This window comes from Gossypium hirsutum, chromosome D02 (assembly GCF_007990345.1).
Source record: "Gossypium hirsutum isolate 1008001.06 chromosome D02, Gossypium_hirsutum_v2.1, whole genome shotgun sequence".
Lineage (NCBI taxonomy): Eukaryota > Viridiplantae > Streptophyta > Magnoliopsida > Malvales > Malvaceae > Gossypium > Gossypium hirsutum.
The window spans coordinates 55145979-55172856 of record NC_053438.1 but is presented as its reverse complement, the minus strand read 5'-3'; the positions used below and the strand labels follow the sequence as shown (position 1 = coordinate 55172856).

Here is a 26878-nt window from a genome sequence, read left to right as displayed (position 1 = left end):
ATTACCGACCAGTCGATCTAGTTTGTTGACAGAAATATCATTGGCCACATAGGTTTCGTTTAATACTTTCAACAGTGCATTTCGATGCCCCTCCGAGCTCAGGAGTAAAGCTAGTATAGATATGCGAGCTGGTTGTTTGTGCAGTTGTTCCACAACGCTGTACTCGCTATGCTTTAGAAACTTCAGGAGCTCTCTAGCCTCTTCCTCTTTTATTGGTTCATTGACCAATAGTTCGGGTTCGACCATATTCTTCTTCTTTTCAGCCGAAGCTTCTTCTCTTGTTGGCTCTACTCGAGCTTTCATCTGTTCGTAGTGCCTTCCTTCATCCTGATCCTCTTTACTAATTATATCCTCCTTCCCCGGAATTGTCACATTACAATCGTAATTCCAAAGAACCCTTCTGTTATCCGTATACGCAAACACAGCCGGTTTTTGAATGATAATCTTTGGTGTTACTCGCGCCCCAGCCTCACTATTCTTAGGCCGCGAGATGATGACAACAGGATGGTTAGCCTTTGGAACTCCCAATGCCGACTCTGACGCGCATACATGGCTCTCCTCTTGAACTCCTTCATAGAATTCCATCTCCTTATTATTCATCATACCTTGTATCATGACTCTGAACTCCGTACACTCTTGAATTTCATACCCCACTTCATGGTGGAACTCACAGTAGTTCCCCTCTTTTTACAACTTCCCTCTGAGACGATTAGTCCCCTTTTTACCATCTCCTTCCAAACTCATCTCAAAGGAGTCTTCACATCCGCAATGTCTGCCTTAATTCTTCTATTTTCGCCCATCATATTTATTCCACTGTTAGTATGGTTTAGTAATGGATTTTCCGCTTTAGCTGCTTCATCAAATTTAACAACACCCATACAATTAAGCCTTTCCACCAATTTTTTAAAGGCAGTACAGTTTTCTATGGAATGCTCCGTGATTCCCGCATGGTAGTTGCACTGTGCACTTGCGTCGTACCATTTGGGGTATGGAGGCTGTAAGGGCTTCAGATAGAAAGGGGAGACTACGTGTGCATCAAATAAATTTCGGTATAGTTCCCTGTACGACATAGGAATTGGCGTGAATTGGGGCCTCTCAGTATTTTACCTTGTACCAGCCTCCTGTCTTGACGAGCTTTGCTGATTGGCAGCAACCTTTCTTGGCTGACTCACTGTTACTGACTTTGAGTAACCCTTGCTGTACATGCTCGCGTTGTTCACCTCGTTCTCCTTCCTCTTCGAGGTTGATCTTCTGTTACTTTCTCCTGCATCGATCTTTCCACTCCTGATGGCATTCTCAATCATCTCGCCATTCATGACTATGTCAGGAAAGCTTTTTGTGGCACTTCCTAACATATGTGTAATGAATGGTGCCTTCAGGGTGTTAATGAACAACATGGTCATTTCCTTTTCCAGGAGCGGTGGCTGAACTTGGACCGCGACTTCCCTCCATCTCTGTGCATACTGCCTGAAGCTTTCACTCGGCTTCTTCTTCATGTTTTGAAGGGTGATTCTATCAGGAGCCATGTCTGTCACATGGCTATATTGTTTCATGAACGATTGCGCCAAGTCCCTCCATGAACCGATCGTGGCACGACTCAACTGATTGTACCATTTGGATGCTGCCCCTGCAAGGCTGTCTTGGAAACAATGTATCAAGAGTTGGTCGTTGTTAACATATCCCGCCATTCGCCTGCAGAACATGGTAATGTGAGCTTCTGAGCAGCTTGTCCCATTGTACTTTTCGAATTTAGGCTTCTTAAACTTATGAGGGAGTACTAAATCTGGCACTAAACTCAGCTCTTTTGTGTCAACGCCTCGATAACTTTCAGTGACCTCCATCGCCTTAAACTTCTCCTCGAGCCACCTACATCTTTCCTCTAACTGTTTCGGTAATTCCTCCTTTATTTTTCCTTCTCAGCCACTTCATCAAAGTCAGGAATGGCAGAGTTAACAGGATTATTTTCAGGATTAGAACCCAATCCAGCTTGGGAGTTCGAAACACCAGCCTGAAACTGCTGAGGGATGATGGTGACAGTAGATTTGCATGGGTATTCAGCTCGAGTTCGAACATGTGGAAGGGTGAAACTTGGAGGATAGAGAGGTTCATCATCATTTCCCTCTTTGACATTTGCCATGGGGCCCTTTCCTTTATCACATCCCCCAGTTATCAGTTGGGTTAACTTCGCCATCATATCATCTTGGGATTCCCGCATCTTTTCAGACATATCATGCTGCATCTTATCTAACCGCTCCTGCACCTGTAGCTGAAGTCGGTTCTGCATCTCCTTTTGACACTGTTCGAGTTTTTTCAATCTCTGATTCATATCTTTTATTTTTGCTCGAGTGCCGTATCGGTGTTGGGTTGGTTGGTTTCCAGGTTAACTGAGCAATGATTTTAGTTAATTAAGATCAATTAAAGGTTTTTAATGCATATGATGCGATGCATGAGATGAATGCAAGAAAGGCGTTAATTACGATTCAATTCCACTTGGAAAACTTTATTAGAAAACAAATCTCTTTACATAGAATAGACTACAAATACGACTTCACCCTAACACTTAAGACCTTGATCTTTTTAAGCAACGAAGCTAACTCTTATCCCCGGTCCTACTCTAATTCATACTTTACGCTCAACGTGTCAGCTTGTACTGCCAAAGTTTGTAGGTGATCTGCTACTTCTTGAATCTGAACCAAAGCTTTTGCCAAAGTTGTCATTGGACCCACAGCTAATCTCTTCATTCGGCGAGTCTGATTCCATGCATTGGCCATCTCACGAGCCTTCCTTTTGTAGCCATCATCCTTATACGAGAATTCACACTCAGCTAGTCCCTGAGTGGTAGGCACAAACTGTCTTGACCTGTATTGTCTTAGTACTAGCAATGAGGCATAACCAACAGCTCCCCAAATCCCGAGCAACGGAACCCAGTCAAAATCCCCACACCGATATAGGATCTCATCTGGAAGCAACCACGGAGCTCTCCACTCGATATTCTCCTCTTACAGATTTTGAAAGATTGCCATCCATTTCTCCTCTGTGATGTCATCTCTCCTTGACGTAGCCACTATCTCTTTCAACGGTGAATAACTTTCAGAGAAGACCTGATATGAAACCTTATCAACCTTCCAAAAGTGGCTATGGAACCACGCAAGTAGTAGCTGCGCACACCCAATAAATCTACCCTCTCCCGTTCTTCATCATGCATTCAATGACCTAAAGGTTTCTGCCAGAATCACCGGGACTGGTGTAACTCTCTTATCAAGCCGATCAAATAAATTAGTGACCGCCTCGTCAATACGTCCAAAAATCTTAGAAAATACAATTAAGCCATATATACTTAAAGCAAAGACGTCTACTTTCTTCCTCGCATCTGGGTGTGCTAAAATGAGGTCCCTCAAACTTTTCCAATGAATACACCTACTATCCCCTTTTTGCTTAATCCGAGCTGTAACCTACTGATCACTCATCCCTGTTATATTCATCAGCTTCCTCAAGAAGGTCGGTACATTTACCGCTTTCGAATAAATTCTGTCTACCTGAACCTTCGAACACCGAAGTAAAGCCGTGTACTCCTCTATTGTAGGCACCAAATCAACCTTCCTGAGTGGGAAGCAACTGTAGGCCGGATTCCAAAATTGGGCAAGAGCTCGAAACGAACGCTTGTCTACCTTTATGTCAAGTAAATAAGGCAAATCTCCATAATTTGAATAGAATAACTGCCTAACCTCATTATCCCACTGATCTCAAATCTCCTTCAACTCATGTAAGTTGTTCTGAGCTACGCTAACACGAGTGAAGACCCATAACTCTGATACGTATCCTTCGGCCAAACTATCTCCTTTTCACGTTGTGTCATCTTAGACCAAGTCCAGACAGCCGCATTGTCCTCTACTCTATCAAGAAACCCATTTCCCATGATAAGTTTTCTATTTGGCAACCGAATATGAACCAACGCATTTATAATGAAATACTATGAAATCATGATATCATGCAATCAAAACAAAATAAACCCAAGTCAATATCACATATAAAGCTATAATCCAATACGAAAAATAAGAACACTTATTTAGGAATCCACTAGGGTTCGGTATAGTTCTACCTAGGGCAAGTTCCTAAAGCTCACTATATGAGGTTTAGTTTCTAGAGTAAGGGTACCCGAACCAGCAGATTCCTCGATCCTCACCCATTATAGGCTCATATGGATCGAGTTCAGTTCAGGGGGATACATTTCCCTATGGCTGCACAGAGACGAAAATCTCACGAAGACATAGGTACGGATGTATCCCGAAAACGGTCCACTACCCTGCACGGAGGTGAAAACCTCACGAAGGACTAGTTTCTCGCTCCCACTTAAAGGGTGAAATGCAAAATGCAAATGCAAAGTTGCCAACATACCAAGATGAAAAATCAATGAATGCGAAGGGAACTCATGATTTTTTAAAAACTTTTGACTTCCGACAAAAAGACAAAGCATAATCGATTCATGGCTCGACTCTCAAAATCCCCAGCGGAGTCGCCAAGTTGTCGAAATCGTTTTTGAAAACAAAAATTTTAGTAGTCGACTTAAAAACAAAAACTGGAGTCGCCACCGATCCTTTATTAAGGTGTGATCGGCTCACCTTAAAATGATTTTGGTCTACGAAATTTGAGAAAACGAGTCCGGGAGTCAATTACGCACGAGGAAGGATTAGCACCCTCATAACGCCCGAAATCGGTACCAAATTGATTGTTTAATGTCTCGGTGTCGAAAATTTGAAAATATTTTAAAAGAAAACTTTTTATCTCATGAATGAATCAAAATAATAAGACATTCTTATTTCAAAGAAATAAAATACCACACCCAGTGAGTTAGGGCACAATATTTTTAAATCTTCAAAATACCCGAATATTGTCTTTTGCTTTTGAAAATTCTTATTTCGAGAAGTCAAAATAGCAAGACCAGTAAGTTAGGACCCAACATTTTTGAACTCCCAAGAATAAGCTTTTATTTAAAATTTGCGAATTTAATGCAAAATGAATACTTGATTTTCTAAATTCATCGAAAAATAATCGCAATCCAGTAAGTTAGGATATGATGATTTTAATACTTTGACAAATCCAAAATATACATTTTTTGAAAAGATATGCTAAAAAAGGGTTAATGTATAACATGAAACCAATATTCTAATTTCAAGCATATATGAATAAACGTTTGCCAATATATATACAAGTATAATATACAAGTAAATTTGCAAACAAAAAGAAGGAATGAAATACATCAAATAAAAACAAATAGAAATACATGTATTAAAAAAATAAAAGTATAAAAGTATGCATATGTATATATTTACAGAAATAAAAAAAATGTGCAAGTATACCTGAAAATTTGCATTCGCATATATTTAGATATACATATATATAGTATATAAAATAATAGAATATGTAAAACAATAAAAATATTTATAATAATTTTTGAAAACGGGTACATAAGTGTATTAAAACGTGCACGTGTTACGAAACATATATGTATAAATATAAAGATATAAAGAAAATTAGAAAAGAAAAAAAAAAGAAAGCATGTATGCGTAAAATATATGCAAATTTAAAACCCTCAAAAGTATATATTAAAATATGCACATATATTATATAGAAAAATATGCGTGTATTTGTATAGCAATTACAGTAGTAATAATAATAAAGAACAATGCAATAATAATGATATAATGTAACATAATAATAGTAATAATGGTATAATAATAGTAAGAAAAAATAATGATATAAAAAAAATAAAAATGAAAAGAAGGAGTGAATTGAATTTTAAACAAAAATGGGGGGCCGATTTAAAATAAATTTAAAAAAATCAACTTGAACGCGTGCGTAACAGTGGAGGACCAAAAGCGAAATTATCCCCTCCTTTCAAAACGCTACGCAACAAGGGACTAAATTGAAACAAACATAAAATATGCGGCCCAATTTTAAAATAAGTAGAAAGGACTTAATTGGAACGCATTTGCAAAAAGGAAGGCCTAAATGCGCAATTAGACCTTTAAAGCCAAACGCGCGGATCCTCCCCTTCGGGTCGGGTCACCGCGCGGATCAAGGCTTGGACAAAACGGTGTCGTTTTAAGGTTTCAATAAAATAATATTTTTTCTAAAATCATTTGAAACAGAGGATAATAAAAATAAAAATAAAAAGAACCCCCCCTTTCCCCAAAATCGTTTTCTGCTAGGGTTTTAAACCCAGGCCGCCGCAACACGCCATCGCTTCAAGCCTCAGCCCTCCGCCGGACCTCCGATTTGAGTGCGGCGAACGTGGGCTTCATCGGCGAAACTTCGAAGGTAAACCCCTCACCCTTTTTTGTATTATTTCTGAAAAAACAAAATAAAAGAATAAATCATATATTAAAAAAACCGGTTCACCTTAGAAACTTTGTACTCTCAGTGTTTCTTTCAATTATCTTGTGTATTTCTCCGTTATTAGTCCCTTTTTACAGATTAAAGAATGACCTTTTATAGGCCGAAAGAAAGAAAATAAACTGAATACAAATTGTTGGGACTCTTTGAGTCAACGTTTTTGCAGGTGTCGCGGAACGACGTGCGTGTTGAGGAGTCGATCTCCGAGTCCTGCGGTGACTGGACTCCTGCTGGAGGCATTGGGTGCGACGTGGGGCTGCTGGGTGCGCTTGATGGCTTGCTACGGCGCTCCTTGCTGCTTAGGGCTAGGGCTTCTTTTTTTGTTTTTTTGTTTTGGGATAGGGATTGTTTTGGACCGCTTATATGTTGGGTTTGAACTGTTTTTTTGTTTTGTTCAGACCCAGGCCGATTGGGCCTTATTACACGGATATCAAACTTAAGTCTCTGGGGCAAACTGATAAAATTAAAGAAAAAACCTGCAAGAAGCATTGGTTCACGTTTCTTGCTTAAAAATCTATCTACAATACAATTTCTTCATGTTTCTGTCAAATAAATACAGGGGGCAAGTACGTCTCTGTTCATCTTCTCTTTGAGGGAAAAAAAGCTTGGTCCTAAGTCCTGACTCCACAATTTGGAGCAGTACGAAACCTTTGGGCCTTTGGCTGCAAGCACTGATATGTTTATTTAATATGAGTTGTCAATGTTACTTTCACTATATATTAGTTTTATTAATTTTGTATTCACTATCATATTTATTATCATTTGCACTATTATATCTTTATTTCCATTGAATTACTATTGTTAAACTTTTCACTTCTATATACATATATGCACATTATATGTATGTTTGTATATGTGAAAATACAATTAAAATATAATATTATATAATAAATAAATTTAAAAAGATATATACATAATGCAAGTTTGTAGTATTTGGTAATAAAAATAAATTCAATGTTGAAGAAGCTGTAAGAGAGTAAAGCAATGATTAGAATTGCATTGATCATAGTAAATATGCCATTGGAGTTGTCATTGTACTCTTCTCCTTGTATTCATAATACATATGAAAAATTAATATGAATATTTATTTGAATGATTTTTTTTAGACATATTGATGAATAACGAGTTACCTAATTTTTAATATATATTTTTAAATTTAAATTATTTTATTTTATAGTTTTAAATTATTTTTAGCATTTTTTATATTTTGATATATTTTAGAAATTATTAATAATCATTAATAATTTTACTTTTAATAACTTTTATAGCTTTTTTTGATTAAATTTTATTTTTTTAATGATAATATTCAAAAATGAATTTGTACTTATAGTTGTTTAGTCATTTGTTCAAGTTAATTATGAATGTGCAAATTTTATTTTTTTAATGATAATATCTTCTTGCACCTACTAGGTTGGATTGATGCTAAGAGGAATGGGATTCGGTAACAATACATATATCTTTTTGGCATCCGGGAAAATATACAATGCTGAGAAAACAATGGCTCCATTATTGGACATATTTCCCAACTTGCAGACAAAACAGATGCTGGCATCCGAGGAAGAACTTGCTCCATATAAGGTCTGAAGCATTAGCTTATAAGATTTGACCACCCATTTTCCTTTAAGTAATGCCTTTGAGATTGGATTATTATCATCTCTTTGATGGGATTACTACTTTCAAAACTTTTCTTCCAGGATGGCTGCCATAGATTATACTGTTTGCCTTCATAGTGAGGTATTTGTGACAACTCAAGGTGGAAATTTTCCTCATTTTTTGATGGGCCATAGAAGACATTTGTTTGGAGGACACTCTAAGAGAATTCGACCCGACAAGCAAATATTTCGTTCATTTAATTAGCACATTTCGTTCAAATCGAATCAAAACCAGCAAATATTACCCTTTGCATGTGTCCACTGCATATAAGAGGCAGGACACGTTGTAACCTGTACTGCCACATCGCCCTACATGTCTACCTCACAACTCATTATATTACCCTTTGCATTGTACCACTTTTTCCCATCCACTGCATTCATCCAAATCCTATACTCGTATATATACATTTTCGCTTTCGCTTATTTCCTCAAGAGTCTTGCCCACTGTACTTTCTTGGTATCCAAACAAAACCCAAGTTATTAGAAACCTTTTTACGAAGAACCAGAGAAAATCACCTTTTCCCATTCACTGCATGCCGTGTAAGCAGTGCTAGCTGTTTTAGCAGAGAGCAGTGCATATGAAGAAGGGTAAGTTATTAAACATCATTCTTTTTTGTTTTCACGTTTGCAGTCCTAACCTATTTTTTCCAAGTACCACAAGTTTCTGATGCAGAAACACCATGCAGTTCTTTTGACCTTTCCTATTTGAAGCATATATATGCTAATTATTGTTGCAAAATTTTTTGGATGTAGAAAAGAGAAGATAGAAGAAAAAGCTGCAGTGAGTGAAAGCGATCTTACCCCGGCATTGGGTGATAAATACATTTTATTATTGTGCTTCTGAATATTGTTAGTATTTGCTAGTCTCTAAATGCTTGCCCGATAGTTATTTGATAAAATGCCTGAGAAAGGTTACTTGCCGAATGAGTTTAGTTTTGGGATTTTGGTTTGTGGGTATTGTAGGTTTGGCCTTGCTAATAAAGGGTTGGAGCTTTTGGATTTGATGAGAAGTTCTGGGATTTTGCCTAACAGGATATTTTTAACTTGATTGTTGACACTTTCAATAGTTTGAGCGACACCGATGGTCCATCATTTAGAAGGATAGTTGTAATTTTGGAAACTCTTGCGAAATATAGATAATGTGTTGTGATGTTGGATCTTGAATGTGATGATTTGGTTAATGAAATGTTCAGTACATTTTTTTCTGTTGTAAGGTATGTTTTATTCCATTATTTATTTAATGTCAAGAACCGTTTACTCATCGGTTCTGCTTACCAAAAAGTATGCGTTGCATGTAACATGAGTGCTTTTGTTTTTGTTGAATGTAGAATTTTGAAATGGCTTTATGGTACAATATGATATTGGTCTTAGTATTTCATTTTAGTGCAGTGGCTAAGATATGCCTGCAACCTCTTTTTGTTTATTGTAGTATCTTGAGCATATCTATTTGTGTGTGCATGTCTGTCTTGTGGTTGGGTTGGTACTTGAAAGTTCCATCTTCCCTTAAGTTGCTTTTATAGTAAGAATCTGCATGTTGTTTAAATCCTTTTCCTATATGTTTTGAATTATCTTGGATTGGAGGACTGATGTTAACTACATATTGCAGGGATGATAATCCAGAAAGTGTTTTATCAGCTATGCAAACAATCATGATTGTGGTGTTAGAAGAGAGTGAAGATGATCGAGATGATCTTTTACTTGTTATATTGTCTGCATTAGGTCGTAATAAAAGTGTAAGAATTTCATATTTGCTATTGGCTTATTGCTTACAAATTGTATGGCTGTTTATATTTATCCCCCAGGAATTATAATTCTGAAGGAAATTGATTTCTAGAATCTATAATCTCAGGGTGTTACTCAAGCTGCCAGGAGACTTGCTATGAATGTCATAGAGCAATGTTCAGAAAAACTTGAAGTTGGCATAAAGCATATTCTTATTTCAGTGATGTCTGGAGATAATCAATTAATAAAAAGTGAAATTGACTATCATGAAGTTATCTATGGCATTTGTCATTGTGCTCTTCAGATACTGTCAGGAGTTGTTCCATACCTCACAAGAGAGCTGTTGGTATGAACACAAAAATTCTTTTTCATTTCTACTAATTACTTAACTAGTTTAAGATTTTGTCGTCCATGTGAAGACATATTTATTTGTTGTTTCTGAGAATTTTTGTATATTCTAAAATAATTCTTATAATCTTTTCGAGGATGAAATGTTCGTGGTTTTGGAGAGTTTAGGTTCAGCCTTTGTGAAAATGGGGGCTTTTTCTTTTTCTTTCCTTCCTATTATGGATTTGTCATAGTTTAGTCTTAAGTTTGGAAAATGAGTTCAAAGATGGTTGGAGTTGATTGACAGTTTCTGAGGTTTATAAATTATAAATTCCAATATATGCAGGCTGATCAATTAGACACTCGTTTGAGAGCTGTGAGATTGGTTGGATCCTTTTTTGCTCTGCCTGGTGCTAATATATGTGAAGCCTTTTAGCTAATATTTTCAGAATTTTTGAAGAGGTTGACTGATAGAGTTGTCGATGTTAGAATGTCTGTCCTTGAACATGTTAAGATCTATCTGTTGTCAGATCCCTCTAGACCTGAGGCTCCTCAAATAATCTGTGAGTTTCTTTTGAATTTTCTTTTCTCAAAATATATAGTTATTTATGTTAGTTCGCTAATTTTGACATTGTTCTAAATTTTCTAGCTGCCTTATGTGATCGGCTTTTAGACTATGATGAAAATGTTTGAAAGCAAGTTGTGGATGTAATTTGTGATGTTGCTTGTCATTCTCTTGTTTCCATTCCCGTTCGGGTTGTAAAACTAGTTGTAGATTATTAATTCATGATTGATTTTTACTTTCCTTCATATTTTCTATTGGACCTTGTGCAATTTGTAGGAGTCACTCAATTAGTGCTCTATGCAAAGCAGGAAAGATAGATGAAGCTAAAAATAAATTTAGAGAGATGACGGGTAAAAACTTGCAACCCGATGCGGTTATTTTTGATACTTTCATCCATATTTTCTGTAAAGTAGGTATGGCTAAAGTAGCAACCCGATCAGTGGCAAACAATAGTACACAGGTATGGCTAAAGTAGTAATTCTGTTTGGTGCTAAATGATAATTGCCAAATATAGAGAGTAATGAACTATAGTCTTCCCTCAAAAAAGTATTAAAGAACCATTATCTAATAAAATCACATATGTTATGTCATGACACTGCCAGTAAAGTGTTTGGTATCCTGGACTCCTATATGTGATATATTTTTAATAATGTCTTTGCCTGGTAACCCATCACGTTCTTTTCTATTGCTGTTGTACGATCTCAGGTTTCTCTGTATACCATTATCTAATAAAATCATAATATTTCTACCTTCAGGATGTTAGTATATGTGGTCGCAAGGAAGCCTTTTATAGTTTAATATTTCTACCTCACGCACAAACAAATGAACCCAGATAGTTATTATTTTCTTAGCTAAGAACAAGATGAGAAGGAAAAACAGAAACTACTTTGATACAATTCAAACACATATATAGAGTGGAAAAAGAAGGGTTTTGACTTACCAGATCAAAGTTGAGAACAAGGTTAATAGGATGAGTCAGAAAAACAGAGCTTCTTTGAGTCTGCTTATTGTTGGTGGGGTTTTGTAAGAGTGTCAATTGAAGAGCAGGAGTTGAATAACAGGGATTTCTGCAAATTGGTAAAGAAATTAGTTTAATTTTCAAGGGTAAATGGTAAAATTATAAATAAAAGTAAGGGTATTTTTTTCTGTTACAGAGCCAACAGCTCAGTTTAGCCCTCCATTGCTGCTGAAATCTCCAGCTGAAAATCAGCTGACCAGCATGGTGGATAAGCAAACTCACTGCACTGACACCCTAAACCAAACAGCACAACAGTGAGTTTGGCACCATATTTTCCTTGAAAACGCACCTCACTGGCTGTAAACCTCAAACCAAAGGAAGCCCTTGTCTACATGGGATGCATATTGGAAGGAACAGATAGAGATGGTGGCTTGTTTGCACCAGCATTAATTTGAACATCGCTACCTCTATTATCACTTGGAGCCTCAAGCTGTTCATTTCCACCATGAGTAGCATCTGGTGTGTGCGGATGAAATGAAACATTATCATACGAGAACCAATTGAAGAGGAACTATGAGAGGTAGATAACCTTTCTAGAACCATCGGACTATTCGCAGATACCTCACAAGAAGCAGATGGATGACAACAACCAGGTTTAGAAGAAACCACCATAGGCACATGAGACTGCCTATGTTGTTGAAGTGAAGCTGAGCTCGAAGAAGAACCTGACTGAGCAGTACAAGCAAAAGGATATCGAGTTTCATTAAAGACTATATGTCGAGACACAAAAAATATCCATTGTCACCAAGACATCAACACACTAATAGCCTTTATGATGGGAGCTATATCCAAGAAAAACACACCGTGTCGACTTGAACTGTAGCTTGTGTTGATTATACGGCCTTAGATAGGGAAATCAAGCACAACTAAAAGTTCTAATATGTGAGTAGCAGGTTTGACCCTATAAAGCTTTTCATATAGAGTTTGACCTTATAGCACACCTGTAAAAATTGAACGTCATTAATGACAAAATAGAACGATCACAAAGCAAAAATAAAGGAAAAGAATACATATTTTACATAGAAACGTTTCGGGAAAAAATTATGGGCAGAGAAAAAGAAAATTCACTAAGGTTGAAATTCGAATGATACAAGAAGAGTTTCGGTATTTCTATTTATAAGTTTAAACACCTTATTCTAATCAATATCAAATAGAATGAAAGAAGTTCTATACGAATTCTACTTGTACAATCAATATCAAATAGAATAATAGTAGTTGTATATGGATTCTATATTGATTTATTAGCTAAAACAATGGATTGAAAAGAATCATTTCATGAAAACTCTCTTGATTACAGTAGTGACATTAGTCTACTAATTCTTTGTTATACATTCCAATTCCATAACATGAAGGATCAGATTCAACCCATTGCTCCATCCAACGTTCGTCCCAACTCCATCCCCAACTATTCTTCTCCAACTCTTAATATTTGCAACATAAACTTGTTATTTGATTTACTACTTCAACTAGGCTTTCATCTCCTTGCGATAAAATCAAATAACTTCCAAAAATAAAAACTGTGCCAACTTTAGAACGTTTTGATTCTTTTTTAGTAAGGGTGTGACTTTAATTAACCGAATTAAAATAAGGTAATTAATTAAATTAATTGATTAGTAATATATTATATATCTATGAAATTAAGCCCAATATATACTATAAAAACAAATAGACTTAAAAGTATTCAAATAATGAAAAAAAATTGAGAAAAATAAAAAAATAATTTAACTAAAGTAAAAAAAAAACCATTGTATATATGGTAAATAGACTTTAACAAAATAAAATTTTAATAAAAATTACTTTTAATTTTCTATGAATTAAAAGATAAAGAAAAATAACTTTATGTTAAACTAAATATATTTATTAAATGCGTTGCTAATTCTAGAACCCTAGTAGTCACCAAGAGTGCTTTGTCGCAAAATCCTACAGAGTGCAGTAGATGCTGTAATTTGGGATGGAGGAAAGTGGTGGTGATGATAGATGAGGGAAGGATGAGATTTCCCTTTTAGCAGCAGAACTTATTCAATTATCGGTAAAGGAATCGATGGTGGTGCCAAGCAAAAAACCGACTCTGATTTCTACAATATGGACAGAGAAGTTTTACAATCCTGAAAGTTTCAAAGCGCAGATGAGAAGTATATGGAAGACAAAGAAAAATTTTGAGATTATAACTGTAGGGCAAAATTTATTTACGTTGGAGTTTGATCTAGATGAAGATCTAGAGGCAATTATAGAAGGGATACCATGGTTTTTTCAAAAGAGTGTTATACTGTTCGACAGGTTAACTAAACCGATAGAGAGGGCACAGATCCGTCTGACGTCATCACCGTTTTGGATAAAAATAGGTTCGTGCTTACTAGAGTTCGATAAGAAGGATCTTCTACATGCCATTAGTGTTACGTTTGGTCGGGTTATCAGATCTGAAATCAAGGGGAACTTATGTCGACTGAAGATTAATTTGGATGTGCAGAAACCCTTCCGAAGAGGTATGTTTGTCTCAATTGATAATTTTAATAAATCGTGCATTTCTTTTAAGTATGAGAAACTCCCTATGTTTTGTTTTGGCTGTGGAAGAATGGGACACAATATCAAAGAATGGAAGTGCTAAACATTGTTGAAAAAGAGAAATTAAAAAAAAGATCAAAATTACACGTTGGCCTTAAAAAGCAGAATCAAATTTAATTGGAAAGGAGGATATGAAATTTAATGCTTTTTCAAACAAGGTGAGGGTTCAATGCTCCTATACAGGCGGTACAGAGTTGCTGCCAACCAATTTTATAACATCTATGGAGGAAAATAATAAGGTTGGGAGAGCACAAAGGACATCGTAAGAGATTGATGTAGAGGAGCCCATTGAAAAGCAAGAGGAAGCTTCTATAACAAAAAGATTTGAAGAGTAGGATGAAAGTAAATATACGAAGGTTAATTTTTCAAATATTACTAAGAAGACAAGCTGGAAAAGAAGAGCTCCAATTTTCATGATGAATCAAGAGAAGAGTGATAACGATCCAAGGAAGAGGGATACCTGAATGGGAGTATAATCCCCATATGGTCTTCTTAATGGAGACAAAAATTGATAAGAAACGCATGGAAACAATTAGAAGGAGATGTGGATACCTGAATGGGATTGAGGTTGAAGTAGAGGGATCGCGAGGTGGTCTATGTTTAGCTTGGAAAGATGATATTGAAGTTGCTCTAAGAAGTTTCTCTAAAACTCACATTGATGTCATGATAAAAGACGAAAGGGATAAAAAAGAATGGAGATTCACATGTTTCTATGGTACACCTTACGCCAACAACAAAAATGCTTCGTGGAATTTGCTAAAAAAATTGGGGGAAGATAAAACACAACCATGATTGGTAAGCGGGGATTTCAATGAAAGTATGTATTCTTTTGAAAAGAGAGGAGGGATACCAAGGGAGGAGAAAAGAATGGCGACTTTCCGTGAGACTCTTGAAGAATGTCAGTTAGAAGACATGGGATATTCAGGGGCTTAGTTTACATAGGAAAGAGGCAACTTGCCTGAAACAAATATAAGGGAAAGACTTGACAGGGGAGTTGTAAATGATAAATGGTGGACCCGTTTTCCAACGAGTTACATTCAACATTTACCTCAGTCTATCGCTGCCCACTTCTTCTAAACACAAATGAAAAATCTTACGTAGGGAATTTAAATTTCAAATTTGAAGCATGGTGGATCATGAAAGAAACGTTGGAGGAAAAAATTAAGGCATCATGGGAATCATCGACAAACACAATAATGGAGAAACTCAAAAGATTACAATCTGATCTATTGGCATGGGCGAGATTAATTAAAAAAGGGAGATAGAGATTAAAGGAAAAACTTACAAAGGATCTGGATATCTTAATGGAGCAGGAGAGGGATGAGGATACATTAAGCAAAATTATAGACACAAGAATTCTTCTGAATATGGAAATTGATAAAGATGAACTCTATTAGGAGCAAAGGGCTAGGGCAAATTGGCTTAAAGCAGGTGATAAGAATTCCGCTTTTTTTCGTAAGTTTGCCTCTTTAAGAAAGCGAATTAACACGATTACTCGGTTAGAGATTGAAGGAGGAAGAGAGATTACTGAGTTAAGTCTGATCAACGAAGCTGCTACCTCATTTTTTCAAAAGCTATTCACATCAAATGGAATTGGGAATTTATTATATCTCTTAAAGGGCATTGAAAATTGTATCTCTCCAGGTATTAATTTGGCATTACTGTCAACTTATTCTGAAGAAGAAGTGTATTTAGCTTTAAAGGGAATGGGGCCTATTAAAGCACCAGGTCCTGACGGTTTTCCTCCTATATTTTTTCAAAAATATTGGCATATAGTAGGGAATGAGGTTACAAAGTTCTGTTTGGGAATTTTAAATAGTAATCAGAATTTAGATTCTATCAACCATACATATATTGTGCTGATTCCAAAAACCCCAAATCCAACAAGTCTGGCCAATTATAGACCTATAAGTTTGTGTTCGGTCCTATATAAAATTGTGGCAAAAACAATTGCTAACCGACTTGAAGGAATAATTGAGAAATGTATTGATAAAGCCCATAGTGCTTTTGTTCCTGGCATACTGATTTTGGATAATGTGCTTGTGGCTCACGAGATTTTGCATACTTCTCGAAACAAGCGAATAGGGAAGGGAAATATGGCAGTCAAGCTTGATATGAGCAAAGCCTATGATAGAGTTGAGTGGGTATTTCTTTAAAAAGTACTGTTAAAGATGGGTTTTTCAGGGGAATGTGTGGAGTTAATCATGAAATGTATTAGCACAACGTCTCTTGCAGTGAATATAAATGGGGAAAGAGGAAGAATTTTTCAATCGTCTAGGGGTTTACGTCAAGGAGATCCTCTTAGTCCCTTTCTTTTTTTATTTTGCAGTGACGGTCTTTCATCCTTAATGCGTTTGGCAATGATGGAAGGTTTGATGAAAGGTGCTCAGGTCAATTGTCAATTTTGATAAATCTACTATTTTTTTTACAGTTCAAACACATCAGAAGAGAAGGAAGCCGAAGTCTTAACAATAGTAGGGATAAGAAGAACAACAAATATGGAAAAGTACCTAGGCCTTCCTAATATGATTGGCAGACGGAAGGAGTCCTTTCAAAATCTAAAAGAGAAAATTCAGTCTAGATTTAAAGGATGTAGCACAAGATTCTTATCAAAAGGGGGAAAGGAATATTCATAAAATTAGTACTTCAAGCTATTCCAACCTATGCTATGTCTTGTTTTCTTTTACCAAAATCTCATTGTGAGAAGTTTGAAAGCATTTTTGCTAATTTCTGGTGGCAGAAAGCACATGGGAAAAAAGGTATCCATTGGTGTCAGTGTAAGTATCTATGCCGATTTAAAGAAGGGGGAATGGGTTTTAGGAACATGGCACAATTTAACGTCTCATTATTAGTTAAGCAATGATGGAGAATTTTAAATAATCCAAACTCTTTGGTTGATCAAGTTTTAAAAGCAAAATATTTTCCGAGTGAAAATTTTTTTGATCCGCGTTTGAATTAAAACTGTTCGTATACATGTAAAAGTATATGGGCTACGAAAGGCATTTTAGAGAAAGGACTATACTGGAAGGTGGGAAGGGGTACGATTATATCAGTTGTAAATGACGTTTGGATTCCTGATTTAAGTTTTACCAGATTATCATCTTTAGTTTATAATATGAGTGATGTTAAAGTTGCTGAGTTAATTAACACCAATAGCAGACTGTGGAAAAAAGAGTTGATCGAGTCTACCTTTCAAGAAGAAGTAGCTGATAGGATTCTACGCATTCCATTGGCAGTTGACCCTCATGATGATCTTCTGGCATGGAGTGGTGGGCCTTCGGGAGAGTATACAGTTCGCAGTGCCTATAAACTATTACAAAGTTTGGATGAAGATCCTAGAGCTTATGCTTTACAAACCGACTACAAGGGTTTCTATAAAAAACTATGGCTATTTAACCTACCTTCAAAAATAAAAATAACAGTATGGAAAGTAACATGGAACTATCTTCCTTTGCGGGCAAACATGTAACAAAGGAGCTTGACAAATATTACAATCTGCCTGAGGTGTGAAAGTGGAACAGAGACGATGAATCACTTATTCAGAGAATGCCCGGCTTCAGTATCAGTATGGGGAGAATTAGCATGCCAGATTTTTCTATCTAAATATCATTTGGAGTTTCCACAGTGGCTAGTCTGGGTTTTTGAGCAGAGTACTTCAGCCCAGTGTAGGATTTTTTGCTGCACTTTATGGGCAATCTGGGGAGATAGGGACGCAAAAGTGCATCAGAAGGTCAATAAATCTGGAAAAGAGATAGTAAACTTTGTCCATAGCTATATTCTTGAATTAAATGAGATCGAAACGAGAAGGCCTAAAGTTTTTCCAATTGTCAGTAAATGGAAGCACCCACCTGATCAGTCTGTGAATATCAACTTTGACGCTGCATATGATGAGAGATATTCTCATTCGGCACTAGGAATTGTGGCCAGGAACAGCGAAGGAAAGGTTCTCCTTGCATGCTCGGAAATCCACAATCAAGCCGCTTCAGCCTTTGCTGCTGAGGCAATCGCGTGTAGAAGTGCAACTCAACTCGGCATTGACATGAAATGGGAAAACATTATCATTGAAGGGGACTCATTATCAATAATCAAAAAGTGCAGAACAAAGAGTCAGGATAAGTCATTGATAGGGGCATATATACATGATATTCAACAGATCTCGCTTAAAACTCGAAAATGCCGATTCGAATCTACTCCACGAATAGCAAATTGTCTAGCACACTCTATTGCAATCAAAACAATGAAAAGCAAGAAGGAGGTTTACCTCATAGGAAAAGTCCCTGAATATGCAGAAAAACTGAAGGAGAGGGATAGTGTGAGAGAACCAGACTGAAAGAAATTGAAGGTAAAGATGGAAAATAGAGAGTTTAAAGTGGATAATCAAGAGACTTGGCAGAGAAGCTCTCCTTGGGAATCTGAAATCGTCTTAAACAAGTAATGTCAGATGGTAAGATAAGACGATTTCTAAAGCATTTTCAGATTGGGAATTGTGATAACATTGAATGCGTTTATTAGGACTTTATTGTTTAGTTTTCTAGAGTTTTCCGTTTTATTTTATTGTTTAGTTTTTCTCCTTTTGGGCTTTTGTTTATTAGGACTTTGGTTTTTAGGCCATTGACTTTCTGGGCTGTGAGTTAAGGTCTGTATTTTTATGTTTTTTAAATAAAATTAAATCTGATTATTGTTTTCAAAAAAAAGATAAAGAAAAATAATATTGTCATAATATTTGTATCATGGTTTTAATTTGTTTGAATATTCAATAAATTTAAAAGTCAATTTAATTACAATCGAAGATTTAAAATATGAATAGATTCTATTAGTAATAGTTTGATTTGAAAAGAGGAAGAGAAAAGGCAGTAGCGGTGGAGAATAATGAACATTTTCCCTAAAAACGCTATTTGCACTGCAGGGGAGCTATTGCCTATTCATTTCTCCAAAACCCAACTACAACACATCCTGCTCCTTGATTCCGTCATCCACTACATAAATCAATATTCCTACAGCTTTCATATATAAGACATAACATTGTTTGGATTATTGGTAGTGATTTTGTTGGGGTTTAAATAAAGAAAGCGTAGTTCAATTACGCAACTCTAGAAAACAATCAATGTTTTACTAAAATCAAATTTTAGTAGTTGATTTAGTTTTAATTTGATAGGAATGGACATTGTTGTTAATACAAGAGGATGTGAGTTTGAGTATATTGAGACGTATTATCTTCCTATTTATAAGTAATTCTAGATATTGTATCAAAAAGAACACATATGATTAAAATATATAATAAAATCATTTTAAAAAGAAAGTAGTGTTCAATAATGATAATGAAAAGAGAAAGTAAATTTTACTATTTGGATTATATCAAATAATTGTAGGGTTTTGGATGAATATTTGTATTCAAAATTTTAGGTTATATATGATTAGGCAATGGGATTGGTTTAAGAAGAACATCATCAATAGCTGTAGATACGGAACGCGGCAAGAATCATGCAAAAGGGTCAACAGTTGCCCACGGTTCCTTGAAAATGATTGGTGGACCAAATCATAGATTTCAAAGTTGCAAATGCATGCCCCACGCCACGCCTGCCCCCTCTTTTTTCTATTTATTGAGAGAGTTTGCCGACAAATCCATCCTATATGCGGAGATTCGTAATTTAAGTCCCCACGCGTTTCCTTGCAACTTGTATTAAATCTTCAAAATTGAGACATGTACAATTTAATTATTATGTAAATATATTTTATTTTTTGAATAATAATACTAGTTAAATAAAAATAGGGTAAATTAGATTATTAGTCATTAAATTATGAGTAAATTTTTGTTTTGGTAATTTAACTTAAAAAGGTTTCAAGTCTTTGGACTACTAAAATCAATGTCATATGACTTTCTCTGTTCGTACTACATACACTAATCAAAAGCTCTCTTTCCATTCCTCTTTTATAAATATTTTTTCATAAAATGATTTTGGATATTACGAATCTATGATTCAAAATTAAAATAACTTTTTTCTTTCAATCTTTGACACTAACCATTAAATTAATTTGGATCTAAAGCATATTATTCAACTCGTCAATGAGTACTAATTCACGACACCAATTATCGAATCATTACTTTAAACTCACTGGTGGAAGAATTTATTTTTATTTTTATTTTTAAATTTAACAGTCCAATAATTTAATTAAAAAATTTTCAACATTTAAGTGACTAATGCTGAAGTTTGACCTAAAGCCAATATTCGATTTTCCGAATCTCTCTGGTATTATTATTTTGTGTCGGCCTTGGATTCTCCGTTTTATAAGAAGCAAAGGAAGGGCAGCCCACTCACACTACACCCTAACAATCCCTTATCCCTTATACCTCGCTCGCCTCCCCGCCTTTCTTCTTCAAAGCAAAGAAAATTCCCACTCTTTTCTTTCCTTTTTCTCTCACTATTCATACCCGTTTGATTTTTTTGGTTGATTTAGTTTTTAACTTGCCAAATTTTTTAATATATTCTTCTTTATTGTTTGCTACCGATTAGCCCCGCCCAAATAATGGCTGTTGCTTGGTCTGAAAAAGCTTCTTCCATGGAGGCTTTGTCTTTGTCTCCTCCTATGTCTCCGCCGGTTATCCTAACCCAAGACGAATTGAAAAAAATCGCCGCTTACAAAGCCGTTGAGTTCGTGGAATCAGGCATGGTTCTGGGTCTGGGCACAGGTTCCACGGCCAAACACGCTGTCGAGCGGATCGGCGAGTTGCTTCGTCAAGGCAGGCTCACCAACATCATAGGAATCCCCACCTCCAAAAAAACACAAGAACAAGCTATTTCTTTAGGTATCCCACTTTCGGATCTCGACAGCCACCCCACCATTGATTTGGCAATCGACGGTGCTGATGAAGTGGACCCGCATCTTAATCTGGTGAAAGGCCGAGGTGGGTCTCTGTTAAGAGAGAAAATGGTGGAAGGAGCTTGCAAGAAATTTGTATGTATCGTTGATGAATCCAAGTTGGTCAAGTATTTGGGAGGCAGCGGTTTGGCTATGCCCGTCGAAGTTGTTTCTTTTTGTTGGAAATTCACTGCCAATAAACTCCAAAACTTGTTTCGAGATTCTGGTTGCGTTGCCAAGCTGAGGAAAGACTGTAAAGGGGAGCCATTCGTAACGGATAATGGGAATTACATTGTGGATTTGTATTTGAAGAAAGATATTGGGGATTTGCAGGTGGCAAGCGATGCTATTTTGAGGATTGCTGGTGTGGTTGAGCATGGCATGTTTCTTGATATGGCCACTACTGTTATAGTTGCAGGTGAGCTTGGAATCACCATCAAGAATAAGTAGTACAAACTCAAACTAACTTTATTTTAATAATTAGGGAATTGCTATTGCAGCTGGGAATGGATTCTTCCTTTTTTGGCATCTATTGATTGATGACAAGAGTTGTCTTGTCTTCTCAAGTTTTGTTATTTTCGTTTTGGACACAAATTTAAGGGAAGAGAAGATTTAGGGATGTTAGGATTGTGAAAGCAGTAGTTGAACTATGAGAATGATGAATGTCAACTGGTCTATGGTCTTTTTAATCATAAAATCGGTTTATTATTGCATTTGATTAGGAATTTTTGACCCGTAGTCAAATTGACATTGAAGCAAAGGGGTCTTTCATCATCTTCTTCAATATGGCTTTTAATTACTCTTCTTTTTTTTTCTGTAATAAATCATCAAATTGCAAATCCCATGGAAGTTCAGTATTGGGTTTTTGAATTCAGAGGCTCGATCAAGCTTATAGGTTACTTGATATTTGAATTGAATTGAATTCATTTGATAGCTTGACTTATTTCGAGCTAAACTAAATAAACTGTGAGCATAGTTGTGTTGGGCAAACTTTTTAAAGTTTTCACAAACTTCATTGGCAAATACTACTGTCCCAAAACATACAAACTAAACAAAAAAAAATCAAGTCAGACAAACGACTTACATTTTCAATGGAACGGGGACAAGCAGCACTGACTGTGGATGACAGTTTCCTACTAACATATTAACCAACAAGATTTTCATGCTAGCGATCAAGCTACATAGCTGGCAGCAATTTAAAGTAAACCACTACATAAACAGACAATGAAAACAGGGCAAACAAATGCTGCCAGAAGAGAAGTGCCGAAGCTTCTCTAACTGCATAACTCCTCAAACTGGCGATGGCTCCCAATAAAATGGCACTTGGTGTAGTGTATTGCAACAAGAGCACGAATCTGTACATTGCATCATCAGCTACAAGAAGATCCAACTTGCTAGCAAGTGTCACAATCCCTATTCCTAGCAAAGGAAGCACCAACAGCCTTGCCACAATTATGCCGATGGTGGTTCTGAGTCCAAGCTTAGAATCATTTGGACCCTCAGCTAGCATACCCCCAAGAATGAGCATCACAGAAGGAACCATTGCACCTGCTACAATCTGCAAGCTGTCTGTTATGAAAGACAGGGGAGCATCATATCCAAAGACATAGGATTTTAATTGAGGCACTGTGCCAACAATGATTGCTAGCAAAGATGCAATTGTAGGGGGCTGAAGTATATGCTGTATAGGAGTTTGTTCAGCAACAATTCGAATCTTCCTGACTACTCTAGGTTCAGCCAAGCACCGAATGGACATGGGACTGCTCCCGCTAGTGTCACCATTGATATCAATGTCAGGAAAAGTGGATGTTGAACGACTAGAGATGCTGTTGAAAATCCTGGCAATGAATGGTGTCTTAGAATGTTCGGTCTCTTTTTCTTCAATGCCTGGCCATTCAGCTTCTATAAGAAGAGGCCTGCTGATATCATTGACCGGCCTTTGTTCCTCAATTTCAGTCCCTTCTTCAAGAACTTCATAGAACTGCAACGGCGGTTCCATCATGTGATAAACCAGGGTATAGACAAGAATAACAGCAACCCATTGTGCGAAAGAGACATAGGCCACACCCCTCGAGTGGCAATGAGGCCCAAACGGGGAATTCGAAGTGTGACACACAGATCCAACAATAGCAAGACATAGATTTCCCGTATTGCCAAAGGCAGTCATAACGATGGTAAATCGCTTGTACTCAGGTGGCGGACGACATATAATGACCACCAACAACCCCAGCAAGCAACCAACAAAAGTACTGATTAACACATTGACCGGAATGAACCACCACCGAGCAATGCTATCAATGGTAATACTTTCACCGAGTTCGGTAAAAATTAGGCAGGGCAAGAATAGGGCGAAAACAAGCTTGCTTAGGAGCTTAAATGTGGCTCTTGGAATGATTTGAGTTTTGGGATGTGCAAGAAATAATCCTATGACCGTAAGAGACAAAAGTTTCAACAAAGGCAATATGGCACTTAACAGATCTTCACTATTAGATTTCATATCATTTTTATAAAATTCAGCTAAATATCGGTTCATCTTTGGTCTTCCTTCCAAGTTCTCGAATATCAAATAACAATTTTAAAAGTTCTTCCTGCAATATAAAAAGAAGAAAAATAATTACACAACCGAACTGGTGAAATCCAAGATAATCTCTAAAACCCAATTGAATTGTAATCCGTATAAATTGGGTTCAACATGATAACACGAAATATCTCAAAATTATCAATAGCCAAAAACTCAAAGAAATACCCAACACCAAGAAACGGATTAATAACATGATCCCTAATCCAGCTAAATCAATGGGAAAACGCAGAGAAGAGTATCCAAGGCTTCCATAGATATGGTAATAATAATCCAATAAATCAGAAAGTACTTCACCGCAAAATTAAAAAAAAAATCTAGAAAAGAAGAAAGAGGTTAAAGATAGAACTTACGGATCAGAACTGCTAGGAGAAGAACCAAAGTGTTGCAGAGAAGTACAGAGAAGATAAAATTCAAAGATTCACGGGAAACCTGTCAACTCACAAGTAGAGATATGTACGAGACTGAATTACAATAATTTTATTTTAAATATACTTTTTCTACTTAATACCTAAATTTTAATTTAATTTATGATTTAGTCTTTAAAATATACAATTTTCTCATTTTGGTACTTAATAATCAAAGCTATTAAGGTGGCACGCAACTAACTAGTTTTTTTTTTAATTATTTGGTGGTATGATTCAATTAAAATATATTAAGTATTTTAATAATTAAAATAATAAATTAATTTTTTTTAAATTTATGTTAAAATCAAAATTTAAAATAGATACTATTATAAATAATATATTAATAAATATTTAAGTTAAAAAATAGACAAATTATCTCATTATTTTTATTTAATAAATGTTTATTTAAAATTAAAAATTATGATTATCTAATTACATATTTATGTAATATGTTTTAAATAGAATATTCTCTATATAATATAATCCATTTTATTTAACTTAAATACTTTAGCTATCTAATGAATATATAAAATACATATTTGAAAATAATGATAAAATCTAATAAATAGATAAATTACATAATTTAAGAAATACTTCTTTTAAAAATGTGATAATTGATTTTTATTTTTATTTTGTTAAAATCACAGTTTAAATTATATAATATATAAACAAATATTTAAGTTAAATCAAATGGATAAATCATCTAACTAATTTTTTATTTAATAAACTATTTATTTAAATTTAATCTAACAAAAAATATATTAAATTATTCTTAATTTTAACAATTTTTATTGATGATGTGAGAAAACAATAAACATATTATTCTATAAACAAAATTTTAAAACCAGTAAGTGATATTATTAAGTGAAATATAAAACAAATACATAAATATAAAATAAAAAGATAAAATTATTTTATTTTATTTTATTTATTAGATAAAAGGAAGTAAAATACATCAATCATACAAATCCTTCTTCAAATATATATATACTTCCTCAATCCATTTGTTATTGAAATCAACAAATTATCTAATCTTTATAAGCTTTAATGAAGAAGCACAACTTAAAGCTTAAATACTTGTAAAAGTATTTAGGAATGCAGCTATTCAAGGCCCAGGACTGAAAGGGGCCCAACAAAATTATTTCTTCAGTTGGGAAAAAAATTCTTCACCTTTTAAGTTTTCTGACATACACATCATTAGTTCATTGCGGGTAGGAAAAAAAAAAAAGGCTTTTAGTTCTTCCTCATAAATGCTTCATCTTCAACTTCTTGACTTCTCCAAACTTCCTTTAGTTCCCAAATTCTAACTCCTATCATTCAACCTTTTCTATTTTTCCATAACCATGGCAATGGTAGAAATTTTTTACAAATTAAATAGGGCTAAATTTCATTTGAGTAATAATCATTCATCATTCATCATTCATCAATCATCAAAATCAATCAATTGAAGTTATTAATTTTTACTTTATATTTGAGAGATTGAAAGCCTCCCATTTGCAGTTTGCCGGATCTACCATTGTTGTAGGTATAATTCTCCCTTCTTCCTCTTTTTTCTTGTAGGGACTTACCAAAGACCACAGAAAAATAAATAATCCCCTATACATCATGTAAGATGCAGATTCAGACAGGACACATAACTTTGTTAGTTTGTTATGCCATCAGGATCTGGTCATTATTCATGTTATTTTTTACACTGATTTTAATGTAATTTAACTATTTTGAATTAATCTTCTTGGTGTTTACTTCTTCGTTGTATTCGTTTGGTTCCCATGATTGTACTATAGTTACTTCCCATTTGAAGTTTCCTATGCAGCTATTTGAAAAACAACAGTTGCAAATTTGATGTATGCATTGGATTTGAAAAGAAGAAAAATGTACATATCTGAGATCTGATACTCACAGATCCATAAGTGATTACTAATTATTGCAAATATATGTGCCATAGTTCCTTTACTTTTTCTTGCCAATCATCCTCATTTTGATTCTTGAAATATGAAATTGGAGACATATTATAGCATGATGCCATATTTCATGGAAATGTTGCATAGCTAGTTTGTTATAGAGCAATAGTTACTCTCACCTCCTCTTCAGTTGCACCATTTTAACCATGAAGTATATTACGCCACTGTCCTATTAAAAAAGTTTCATTGATTATGTAATTGTATTTTGCTTAATCTTGCATGTTTTCTTAAGAAGTATCAGATTTTCATTAAAAATGTTCTCATGTATCAAATTTTATCATCTCTTTTTCTTAACAGGTTATGATTTGAAAATTATGACTCACCATTCCAAAAGATATGTTGCTCTAAAAGTCGTGTATTTTGGTTAGAGGTATGCATTTTAACCATAATCCCTTGTTAATGTTGCTCACCGTCAATAGCATATTTCCTTTTCTGTTACAAGTTTATTGTCAAAGGAGAGGAAAAGGATAATAGAAATAAAAATCGCGTATTTATGGTAGAAGAATTAGTTTTATTAGTTGCACAGTTATTTCATGTAACTCGGTTCAGCCTTTACCAACCAGACATGGTCATCCACAGTGATGATTTTATGCTTTACCTTCTTACTAGGGCAGTATTCTTTCAAGAATTATAAAAACATCTAGACTTAGGTCCTCTACTTTAGTAAATATTGCTATTTACGTTTATCACCTGTTGGCCTTTTGACAAGATTGAGACTTCGAATCTTGGACCGAGGATCTTTCAGAATCAACATGGCATCAGTTTCACTTAAACTTTTACTTGAGGCTATGTTTTTGTTACTCATTTAATTTTTTACTTGCATTTTAGTTAATTA

The 26878-nt window shown here is 35.2% G+C and overlaps 3 protein-coding genes and 1 long non-coding RNA gene across 10 annotated transcripts; 2 read left to right on the top strand and 2 right to left on the bottom strand.

The window, feature by feature from the left end:
- Window positions 1-6423: 6423 nt before the first annotated feature.
- On the bottom strand, window positions 6424-18754 carry LOC107910025 (uncharacterized). Of its 5 annotated transcripts, XR_005910432.1 has the most exons (7): window positions 18088-18754; window positions 17429-17935; window positions 12481-12618; window positions 12239-12346; window positions 11967-12133; window positions 11600-11726; window positions 6424-7064 (listed from the first exon to the last, which is right to left on the bottom strand). It is a non-coding gene; the product is annotated as an uncharacterized lncRNA (long non-coding RNA). The 5 variants fall into 5 exon arrangements; XR_001687435.2 differs by having other exon boundaries at window positions 12239-12618; XR_001687436.2 differs by having other exon boundaries at window positions 11967-12346.
- LOC107907938 (uncharacterized) lies at window positions 7718-10904 on the top strand. 3 transcript variants are annotated; one of them, XR_005910430.1, is made up of 8 exons: window positions 7718-7971; window positions 8088-8633; window positions 8799-8894; window positions 9009-9259; window positions 9652-9778; window positions 9895-10113; window positions 10441-10657; window positions 10744-10904. XR_005910430.1 is itself a non-coding variant. In XM_041088818.1 (7 exons), exons 4-7 carry the CDS (start codon window positions 9195-9197, stop codon window positions 10528-10530), a joined length of 501 nt encoding a protein of 166 aa, XP_040944752.1. In that variant the 5' UTR covers window positions 7718-7971; window positions 8088-8633; window positions 8799-8894; window positions 9009-9194; the 3' UTR covers window positions 10531-10904. The 3 variants fall into 3 exon arrangements, 2 of the variants coding, with proteins under 2 accessions (XP_040944752.1, XP_040944753.1); XM_041088818.1 differs by having other exon boundaries at window positions 10441-10904; XM_041088819.1 differs by lacking the exon at window positions 7718-7971 and having other exon boundaries at window positions 8075-8633; window positions 10441-10904.
- Window positions 18755-20491: 1737 nt separating the features above from the next.
- On the top strand, window positions 20492-21967 carry LOC107910027 (probable ribose-5-phosphate isomerase 2). Its single transcript, XM_016837761.2, has one exon. It carries the CDS (start codon window positions 20765-20767, stop codon window positions 21545-21547), a length of 783 nt encoding a protein of 260 aa, XP_016693250.2. The 5' UTR covers window positions 20492-20764; the 3' UTR covers window positions 21548-21967.
- Window positions 21968-22076: 109 nt separating this feature from the next.
- LOC107910026 (protein PIN-LIKES 2) lies at window positions 22077-24151 on the bottom strand. The gene is made up of 2 exons (XM_016837760.2): window positions 24029-24151; window positions 22077-23685 (listed from the first exon to the last, which is right to left on the bottom strand). Exon 2 carries the CDS (start codon window positions 23628-23630, stop codon window positions 22275-22277), a length of 1356 nt encoding a protein of 451 aa, XP_016693249.1. The 5' UTR covers window positions 23631-23685; window positions 24029-24151; the 3' UTR covers window positions 22077-22274.
- Window positions 24152-26878: the final 2727 nt, after the last annotated feature.